We start from the raw sequence: 11,341 nt of genomic DNA, 5'->3' as shown, positions 1-11,341 counted from the left end.
GGGGCCTCCAGAGGGCCTGTCCCCCTTGGGTGAAAGAAAATCTGGGTGGTTACTGTTACATAATTTGATATAATATAATCTAAGTATTTATAAGTAGTTAGATTTGAAATTTTCCTGAAAATAATTGATTTGCGACAGTTTTAGTGGCTTTATGAGTGATCTGCAGCAAACAGTACTGCAGGGCACTACTTGGATATGCGGTGGTCCCGACTTTTGTGTAGTGTAGGCCACTAAAATATGGATACTGATTCAAATAGATTAGCAATGCCAATCACCCACTGCGCCTTGGGCCGGAAATCGGCCTCCGCGCGAGGGGTAATTTTTGGGCCGCTCGGAATCAGAAGTGACTCTCTTCTAAGTATAGTTACGGGAAAACTCGTGGACGAAAATAAATGAAACTCGGCAACCAATCAGAGGAAAGATTAAACTAACGACATGCGAGCGTACAATCCCGAACGATTTCTAGAACTTGAGATATTGCCGTGTTTGTGCGAATTTCCTCTGCCGTTTGAAAACTAAGCGGAGCTGCGGGTTGATCGCCGACCACACAGGCGCCCCACATGTCTTCTTTATTGCTGTAAAATTTCAGATCTCTGCGTTTAGTAGATTTTACGTACCAACTTAAAATTACCACCCGTCTATTGATAAAACTCTAGAGCTGGAAACTAGATCACACATTCCAAACGCGAGGTGCCGGCATGCAAGAGGCGCGTGATCGCTAGGCGGCATATGTGATTGGCTGCCTATAACTAAATAGGTCACCGATGACTTCATCGCGGGTTTTCCCGATAGCGCTTTACTGAGTTTTAGAAGGGGTGATCGCGTCGCGGTAAAAACGATGTAACGCTATTCAACAAATTTCACGCAAATATCAGTCTTTAAGATCCAAAGTAATAAAGACATCGAAAAAGTGATACCAGAACTAGAAAAAAGCACTAAAAATCACACGAAGATGCCAAGTTTCATTCATTATATGCTCCTATTCATTACTGGGTTATGAACAGTTTTTCCTCAAAATACATCAAGACATGTCCCACATTTTGGCGATATTTTCCTCTTTGAAGGTCCTCCAACATTTTGCCAACAAAAACCCCAATAACATTTTTATTTATCAATGGATTTTTAAATTTAAAAAACCATGGTTCTTATATTTTACTCTATTTTCATTTAAGGCCATTTTTGAGCAATTTGGATGAAAATTTAATTTTTCATTGTCATTGCTAAATAGATCTAGTCGGTATCAATGTTTTATGTTTTATCAGTAGTCTAGATCTAAAACTAGCGTACAAAATGAGCAGAAAAATTTCACTTGTTTTTCACAAGGCAAGGGGGGTTGCCCCCCTGACTTAAAAGAAACAAAACATAGGGTGTTTCAGGGGGGCATGCCCCTCTGAATTTGACCATGATTTGATGTTTTTTGCAATTAGGTTTGAAAGGCTATCTCTCCGGCACGCGAATCAAAAAGTAATCATTTAGACTTAAAACCAGAAGTAATCGTCTTTGGGGTCAAAACTAGGTTCTAGATTTTCTCTGGGTTATATTTCCCTGTCACAAAAGTCGGGACCACCATATCCAAGTAGTGCCTACTGCAGTTTGACCCCCGAAGCAGTGTTTCTGTGTTCGGGAGTGAAAGTAAAAATTTACCCTTTTCTTAGAGTTCCTATAGATCTAGATTCTAGATCTTTATTCTCCAAATATAGGTTAATGTTCACTTCCTCACCATCAGTTCATTTGCAATTTTTTGGGACCAAATTTCACTTTTAGAGTTTGAAAGTTAAAAAATTAAAATGAATTGCAGCTTTTGAATACTGATTGGTCATAGAATCTAGATCTATTCATATGACTAAGATGTGTTCATTCTTTTTCTTAGAAACTGTATTTTGGAACCAGCATAAATAGTACGTGTCACACAAGTTTTTGTTTTCTAGAATGAGAAATATGTACAGCAATAAAAGTATTTATGCGCCATTCATTGTAATATATGTGTGTGCATCCAACACTGGCAGTAATTAGCTAATTTATTATAGAAATACTGGTCTCTATGTATCAATTATGGATCATGCGTTTTCAATTCTTTTTAAACTCTTTTTCTTATATTGGTACAGATTTTGCTGACTTCTGATGGCTCTGGTTATAGATAGACCACCACTCCGTGGTTACAGCTCATATCAAAGCAAGTGAGTACTTTTATTTAAACATCTAAGGAGTTGAGACGAATCATCCATGACACATCTTAAATCCATGCACTCTCCCCGCAACTTCTTTCAAACAGCCCCAGTTTGAAAGGGAATTCATTATGTAAGAATCTCACTGATTTCCGCTTTGACCCTAGCTTTCGTTACCAGAGGAATATGGATCTGACTGCTCTGTGAATATGGGGAAATATTTGTTATACTTTCTGTCTTTTTCTCCTATTCATATCACAGACTTTTGGGGAATGAGAAGTCAGTATCATTCGGGTGTTTGCAGGTAATAGTTGCCTCTTCCTGCAAGCATTTTTCTCTTATTACAGAGATTTTGTGTTAAAAAAGGTTAAACATTTACTGATTCTTTATTAATCCCTTAAAATTTTTATTTTAGAATAGAGGTTTCCCGCAGAAACTTTTTCTCCAGAGGACCCTTGAATTAATATTGTGTCCACCTAGGAAGTTTGGATTGATTTTATTTTTCTGGGAGGTAATTATGACCATGTAAATCTTTCTGCTCTTCTTGCATTATTGTTGGACTGAGAAACAGAAAATGATTCTGAATTTTGAGAGTGAGTTAGAATATCATTAAATATGAGACAAGAGTGACATTGAAACAAAAGTGTTGAAAGTTGCTATAAATTGCCTGACAAAAATTTTGTATAGATGATTCGAATTTAAAAAATATGACTCAGGCCTATGATTTCAGTGTGAGCGCCCCTCCTCTCTAGTTTATTTTTTTCTCACTACACCTGGTCACTGGTCTCATAATCCGTCGGGATTGCAGGGGCACAGTATAACAGAGAGGCTCATCAGATGCCTCCACTTTAATAACGTCTTCACAACATCTACTCATGTAAAAAAAAACAACCCACTAAGTGGCGTACAGGAGATCAGTCCACATCGTTCACACCCTTTCACCAAGAGCCACCTTCCTTCAAGAGTTTCTTTGGGGGGGGGGGGGGGGGGGAGATATTGGCTACTGTGGGTAACATTACGGCTCTGTGATTGAACATCACTTCTCCTGAAAGCACAAGCTCAGGTGGAACCTTGGCCTATGTTATCACTTGCCACTGCAACAATACAACATCCTGCAATTAGGTTGTGTGTGTGCATGCATGTATGCTTATGCATGCATTTGTGTGTGTGTGTGTGTGTGTGTGTGTGTGTGTGTGTGTGTGTTTTTGTGTGTGTGAAGGGTGAGTAGGTGCAGATTACCCAAGTAGAAAATTCAGTTAGCAGCAACCTCTACCTATGAGTAACCAAGGTTTGCTTCCCAAGGGGGTTGCTGTTAGGCTGAAACCACTGTTCTTTGAAATACTCATCTGAAATTCCTAACCACTTTGTATGGCAGCCACAGAACCAGCACGCTGCCCAAGCAAGGTAGCATGATCATAACAAAAAGGAGTTAATAGACTAATTGAGTTCTGTCCAATGGTACACTGGTTTTCTCAGTGTAACAGTCATAAATATTCATGCTCTTCAGCTTCATCATTGTTTAAAAGTCAAATTTATCTCTAATGTTTCATTTTGTTAAAGAAAAACAACTTGTGTTGCTTCTGATAGGAAAGCAATTTTTTTCTTAGATCACTTGCCAGTTCTTTTTAAATGTGATAAATGTTACTCTTAAAGTGTATGACATTCATTATTTCCAGCACTTTCACAATGGACGATGAAGCTAAGATTGGAGAAAAGACTCAAGATGAAAAACATGATTCTAGCAGTGGAGGCTTCCCTGGAAGTGAAGCAAGGCCGATGAGTGCCTTAGCGAGAGGGGTACAGATCACTGAATTTGCTGAGAGCAGAGTCAACCCTACACCTCTCTTGCTTGAGGAGTCTGACATTCTTCTGGAGCAGTATTTAAGTCCTGGGAAATTGGTATATTTATTTTTTTGAGGTTTCACTTTGTTTTCTTTGCTGTTTCTAAAAACATTTTCGCTTTATAATGACAAATAATTTTGTGGTCATTGAACCTGTTGGTGTGGTGGGCCTCTTTTATTTCTTGTCTGTATTTTTCCTTTTCGAGCTGACTCTGTGAAAACTACAACACAACAACAGCACCTACTGTGTATTCTGAATAGAATATTATAATGCACAGTTAGCTAGGAAATCTATTTAAACTTGTTTATAAATATAGCTGGAGAGGTAAAAGTAGAAAGTATTGAAAAAAAATGTGGGTAAATTTTCGTATATTGGAAGAGCTTCATCACAAAACGTGTTGTACATAAAAATCCTTCTTTTTAAAGTAGTCATCGGGATTGCATCTTACATTTTACTCAAAAAATAATTTTTTACAAAACATTTTATAACGCTCTTATTTTTGCACATCAATTCAGCATTTTTTCACAAAGTGCGTGATATGCTTTGGTTTAGTTTTCACAAAATGCATTATATGCAAGCTGCCCAATGAAAATCAAGGAAACCAACACTTCCTGTCGTGAATATTTATGCATGTGAGGTAAATGTCTTTCTTTATACTCATTATATTTTGATATCTACATTTCTTGCATTAAATGTACTGCTATAATTTCACAGCAACTTCTAACTGGGGTTGATAATCTAGAGCTTGTTGAATCATTGGAGTTGAAAGTTGATTCTAGAGAAACCAGTTTGGGAAACTTTGGTGGACTGCTGCCTAATCTTACAGAACTCAAACTGAGTGGCAGCAGCATTGCCTGTGCCAGGTATGTGTGTGTTTGTACGTGTGTTTGTGTGTGTGTTTGTGTTTGGACTGTTTAGTGCCTGTACCTTTTTACAAATTAACAAATTCATCCTAGACCTTTTCTTTTATGAACAGATCAGACTCTTAAGCCTCTGATGTTACACTGTCATTGGTCCTGGGAATTAAAGATTTTTGTACTTTTAATTGATTTCTATGGGCATGACAGCTTTAGTTACATTAAAAATGGCTTCTTCGACCAATGTGTTAATAATGTTGAGCTTATCTACCATAATGTGTACCACAAATAAGTACAGAAATATTTCAGAATCTCAACAATGAGGACACTTTTGACTAGATGTGACTTGACATGATAACTTACTGAAAGGTAGGGTGGGTGAAAAATCAAATTTTGATGTAGTCTTCTGTTAATCATGACTGATGAAAAATCCTGAAAACTGCCTTTAATATTTAAATTTGAAAGGTGTTGTTTTCATGTCATTAATGGCTTCGTGACTAAAGGCTGATTCGGGATTCTGTAAGCACATTCAACCTCGTTCCCCTGTACTAGTAGGAACAAATCTGTTTTATTTCTCGTTCTGTGAATAAAAGAACAAGAGATCATGACATTTTTGTGATTTTTAGTAAGTTACTGTGTCAACTCTTCCCATTTAGGAACAAACCAGTTTCATTAAAAAATATAAACCAATGTACAAAAGTTTTTTTAATGCACTGAAAATTGAGATAGCCAACCCGCTACCGGGTACTAATACTGAGGGTAATTTGCCATTTACACACAAAAAAAAGAAGTTTCATTCAGATATCTAGATTCTAAATATAATGTTTCACATGATCGTTGGTGGTGGCAAGCTGGAAAATAATCACCGGGGGTTGATTCCTTATTTGTACCTAGAGCTGGGTACACAAAAGTCTTGTGCAGTTCTTGTCCCATCTTGTATTTTGACATGATCGTGGTAAAAAGTCCAGTTCTCCAAAGATGCAAAGAATTACGCTGTGTGTGATTTCTCCTTGCTGTGGTACAGCTGGAAAACTGTTTGCAGAAGCTGCTTAATCAAAGTTTATTTTGTACATTCACTCATGCCCACATGCTGTAAAAGCTTTTGCTCTATCATGCACCCTACACCAAATCAAACTGGCATACGAACGTATAAACCTTACTCAAAAATCGCTCACCTTCATGACCAAAAAAACTTCAACACCATTTCCCTGCTTCTTTTTATTTTCTATTACAAGCAACATCAACACCAAAAGAACACACAAATAGAAAAAACTAAAAACTAAAATCACTTTGATTGAAATTTTGGGTCATAATTTGTTTACAATTACTATTTATGTCCTCGTGTGAAAAGTTATTGGACCACTCCCAATATATTGTTGTGTGTCTTTTTTCTAGGTTTAGATGTCTTCCATTTTCTTTGTTGCTGATCTATTTCATTCTATCTGTAACATAAAATGGAATTAGTTTAACTTTCCAATGGTTGTTCACTCTTTATCCACATTATCTGTTACGCTGAGCGTACACTTTCCTCTTTTCTTGCTGCTTCTTCCTGTCAAATGGTTGTGGGTGCAGATTTTGTGATAAATGAGAAGAGTGACATTTCCTTTACTCGTTGACTAATTTATTCTCTTCCAGGGACTTAGGCTCATCCCTGAGAAAGTTACGTGTGCTATGGCTTACCAGATGTGGTCTTGAGGAACTGGATGGGATTTCCTCCATGCTTAACCTCAAAGAGCTGTATCTGGAGTATAATGAGGTTACAGACATTAGTCCTATTTCTATGTTGGAACACTTGGAAATTTTAGATTTGGAAGGGTAAGTCACTATCCCTAGTAGTTATTATTAGCAACAGGGAGGGGGATAAAAAGAGACTTGTTTATGCTGGCTCCGTATCTGCAATGGAGCTCATGGTAATCAAAATTCTAGCGAGACATAGAAGGTTTTCAACTGTCCCAGCTCTTGATCTACTTTCACTTCTTATGCTCATTTGATATATGTGAGGTATCGTGGTGAAATCAGGCGCTCCTCAAAATAATGAAATCGAAGAAAAAGGCATTTTCCATTCAGTTTGGCAATTTTTACAGGAATTTTGTTTTTTGGCTAAACACCTTTTATGTTTATATGAAAACACATTTCCATGTGAATTTTACTGAAAAAAACTTGTTTAAAGACACAAAATAGGTAATTTTCAGTTTTCAAGAACTCTTACGCTATTGAAGTTATCAAACTTTGGTTGCCATTTTCTCATTAATCTTACGACTGACATCAGGCTACCCCACCTTCTTCAATTGCAAACATCTTGACTGCTATTCAAGCTAGATAGATATTATTTTTATTTAAAGCAAAGCAAATGAATAAGCTTTCTGATAATACCAATAACTCTACAAGCTCAAAAATTGATGTGTGCCTGATTCCACCACATCGTGACACATATTACCTCTTGAAAGGAAACTGTTTCGTGACTGACTTTAATAGGTTTTTTTTTGGGGGGGGGAGTGTGGGTGGAGGGTATATAAACAAAGATTGTGTCTCAATCTCTTCAGCTGGTTTATCACTTTGTATGAGATAGTCTTGCCAATTGGTAGATCCTGCGAATAAACTGAAAATTGATACTTTGATTGGTCATTCTTACCATGTATTAGAAATTTAACAAAATTCTAAATTTTTTTACATACATGTGTGTGTGTGTGTGTGTGTGTGCGTGTTTGTGTGTGTGTGTGTACCAGTGTGAGAATGTGTGTACTTTCGCCATCTTTATGAGTTAACAATCATTTAGAAAGATTTTCCAGTGGAATAGTTGTGATATCATGTCTTTACTTATTTTTCTATTCCAAATCACAGGAATAACGTTGATGACATCACACAAGTTCAATATCTATCCCTTTGCCCAAGACTAAGGAGATTAGCGTTGGATGGAAATCCAATCTGCGTTTGTCCCTCGCCTACTCATGATGAGGTATCCACCTATACCTTTGAGTGTTTTGATAGCAGGCTTTCCGATTGTCCCAAATTTCACAGGACTGTCCCAGATTTGGAAATCTGAACTTTAACCCTGGCTGGAAGCGAGCACTGTCTTACCGGAAATAACCGGTACAAACAAAGAGCAAAACACAATGAAGTTGTCAATTAATAAAATAGCACAGCCGACCAAGTGATTACATAGCGTGCAGTCGTTCAGCTCGACTGCATCACTTTATCAATCGATTTCTAGGCCAAGGGACGCACTACAAATTCAAAATAACTTGCAGACTCAATGGTCACTATGTATAACTTTGACCTGCAATTTACCTTGTCATTTACCATATAAGGAACAGTGAAATTTTCCATAATAAAAAGTTCAGGGTCTATGCCAGTCGAAGTAGGTCGGCCCTATATGTAGGGCCATCACGCCTCTGGATGACCCGCCTCACGCCCTTTATATAGGGCTGCCGCACTGCCAGGGTTAAGGGCTTTATCACATTCACCAAAACCAGTCTTACTTTATGTAATTTTGCTCATTGTTATGCAAATTGGTGTTATCTTGCAATGTTGTGTTTTCCTGGTTGGGTTTTGAAAAAGTTGGCAAGCCTGTGATGGTGTTCACAAAGACATTTCAGTCCAGATAAAGTATTACTAACGTAGCTTTGACAAGATATTGGGAAAGTTAATGCATTAATTTATATTTTAATGCAATTTTATGCTTTGATTTTGAAAGTCAGAGAGTGTCGTGTTTGTGAGAGTATTAAATGATAAATGAACTTAACCTTGGAGATATGAGTCTGGATGTTTTGCGCTTTCATCTTAGCTCATTTCAAAGCCCACCTTGCAAGTATTTGAAAGATTATGAAACTGCCTACTTCTTGTTAATGCATTTCTTCTTTTTCTGATGTTTTTATTTTAAATTCAGTAACATCTTTTTACTTTTATTTTTTTTGCGCAGGCTTTAAAATCAATTATCTTTAGCTCTTCCAATGACTTTGGTACTTTTGTCTTGAGTTTCATAGTTGAATGTGACTTCTGAACTAGTCCCAGAAAATTTCATTGGAAATAACCTGATGAATTTTAGTACATATAAGTACCTATTCCGAACTGTAAATCTAGAGTATTGCTAGTGGAAATTTTTAGTTCTAAACATACCTTGAGGACATTCTACTATTATCAGTCTGCTTTTTCTTTATAGCTTGAGCACGGAAGTATGCTCTTTGTCCTTAATTTCATGATGGTGGCTTTTTTTTTTTTTTTGCTAGAATAGAATATTACCTTAGACCCTGAGGCTCTGACTTCCTTCTATATCTTTTGAACCAATACTATGTCATTCTTATCAAATTTTATCTTAGAAGTCATGTCACGCCTATAAACAAAACCTTGTACAAGTTTTAGAGCTTGATTCTATCTTTTCAGTGGTTTATAGTCACTCAACCATGGTTTGAATCGTTTTCTTTTAGATTTTCAAGATTGTGAGAATTGGAATTAATACTGCTCCACAAATGAATTGAGCCTGATTCATAACCACATGTGATAATGTATTAGAAAGTTATGTCTTGTCTTAACTTTGCTCATTAAAACTCCATGCGTACTTTTCTCTGATTTTTCGTTCTAGACTTTGAAGCAGAAAGGACATTTTCAAACTTTTCTATGACCTTGTGTACTTATGACTGGTTGGTTTGGTCAAAATTTTTGCTAATATAACTGAACAGGGGCAGATATAACTGGAATTTAACTAGAGTATAACTATCAGATACAGAGTACACGTTTTGACTATATCTTCTTTTCCCCTGATATTTTCCATCCTGCAATCATGCAGCCTGGCTATGACTACAGACAGACAATTAAGAAACTTTTGCCAAATCTACTGGTGCTGGATGATGAGAGGCTGGATGAAGCGTCCTCTTCCCTGATAAAACACAATGTGTTTGATGAAGACTGGGCGTACTTGGAAGAACTACAGAAAGATGCTTTCTTACAGCAGGAGTTTAGTGAAAACCAAGAAGTATCCAATGAAGCTCAAGCAATTGGAGGTTGGTTTTAATTTTCCTCAAATTAATTTTTAAAATACCTTTGTGGGTGGTTGGAGGGCCCCACTGATGGATTCTCCTTCTTTACTTTCCCTCTGTTGTTTCTATCTGTCTGTCTTACTTTTTCCCAACACTTACTGACCACTATTGTGTCGATGTGCTTCTCTTTAATCAAAGAAACAAACGTAAAATATCCGTCCTTCATGTTACCTCAGATCTATAGTCTACAACTTTTCAGGGTGCAGTCTTGCTGATGGCGAGTCTGTGCTCATCCTACACCCATAAAATGGAGGAGCATCGGTTGTCTTTGGACAGATGTTTGGAGGTGAAGGGAAAGCATGCCCGTTAGTCAGTGATGATATGTGTGGAGCCTCCTGCAATGCTGTAATTGGGACTATTAAGAGTAGAAGCAGCACTTGCAGCTGTTTATTTTGAACGACAACTGTGGTGAAGTGATTAGGCATTTCACCGTGGCATGTAGAACACATGAGTTAGCTTCCTGTGTCGTGAAAAATTTTATTAAGTATCTCCGTTTTTCGGCTGTGTTCCTCTCAGCCTGAGTTGGCCCAGACAGGTAGAGTGGAAGCAGCCCACCTCTTTAATTATTTATTGTGTCAATAGGGGAAAAAAGCGTGTAAGTTTTAAAATTTGCTTATGTTAGCTTTATCTTTATGAAATTTATTGGGGGTGGCATGAGATATCGGGGCTTTGGAATGACATTACTGAATTTAGCTCACTCTGCATGAATCTAACTAATGGATTGACCCTTACAAGTCATAGGCCTATTCCCTGTCTTGTCACACACCTTTAATGGAAAATAAGCATACATTAGCAATTTCATAATTTTAGAAAAATATATTTTCAATCCTACAGGCATGTATTACCAAGGAGAATATTTTAAAAAGTATGAAGATTGGACAGGCTAGCAGATATTTATGATAAAAGAAGAAAATGAGCAGAAACAATAGAAGCCACTGTCATTTTTTTTTCATTTTCCTGGCCTCTATTGGAGAAAATCAGCCAGGTAGGTTTTCAAAATCAGTCTTGCAGGGTAGTGTAGCCATTTGTAAATAGGCACAGTCATCTTCCTGATATTTCCTTAGATAATGAATTTTGTTACAAGCTTTTTTGTGTCACAACTGTGAGGAATAGACTGGTAGTTTGCACGTTCATCTTCAGTCATTTCTTCCCATGAAGTATGCATTTCTCTTACACTCTTTTTCACTCCCCTAAAAAATGGCCTTGCTCTTTTTATAGCTGCACAAAGAATAGCACGACTCTGAGGCCATGCTTTGCTCATTCATTTTCCTTTAGTTGGTTATTTACTTTACCAGACCAGATAAATAAGATACCGGGCGCTCAACGCTGGAACCAGGGCTACTAGATGTAGTGTAATTCACTTCATTGTCACTAGTTTGAGATTGACTGGAATCACAGTAATTGTTGTCAAGAATAACATAATGATCAACATTGGACTATGAAG

General features: G+C 37.2%; 1 protein-coding gene across 1 annotated transcript in view; it reads left to right on the top strand.

Moving 5' to 3' along the window:
* The window catches only part of LOC101861358, a 29,073-nt gene that overhangs the window by 704 nt on the left and 17,028 nt on the right, over nt 1-11,341 (top strand). Inside the window, exons 2-7 of the mRNA XM_005096658.3 lie at nt 2,106-2,177; nt 3,842-4,064; nt 4,722-4,870; nt 6,500-6,679; nt 7,706-7,820; nt 9,648-9,861. Of these exons, the coding sequence (XP_005096715.1) occupies nt 2,122-2,177; nt 3,842-4,064; nt 4,722-4,870; nt 6,500-6,679; nt 7,706-7,820; nt 9,648-9,861 (937 nt within the window). The 5' untranslated portion in view covers nt 2,106-2,121. The remainder of the gene's footprint in view (nt 1-2,105; nt 2,178-3,841; nt 4,065-4,721; nt 4,871-6,499; nt 6,680-7,705; nt 7,821-9,647; nt 9,862-11,341) is intronic.

The sequence above is a fragment of the Aplysia californica genome, unplaced genomic scaffold, assembly GCF_000002075.1.
Source record: "Aplysia californica isolate F4 #8 unplaced genomic scaffold, AplCal3.0 scaffold00134, whole genome shotgun sequence".
Taxonomy (NCBI): Eukaryota; Metazoa; Mollusca; class Gastropoda; order Aplysiida; family Aplysiidae; genus Aplysia; species Aplysia californica.
Note: the sequence above shows the minus strand (reverse complement) of the source record. Positions and strands in the feature narration are given on the sequence as shown.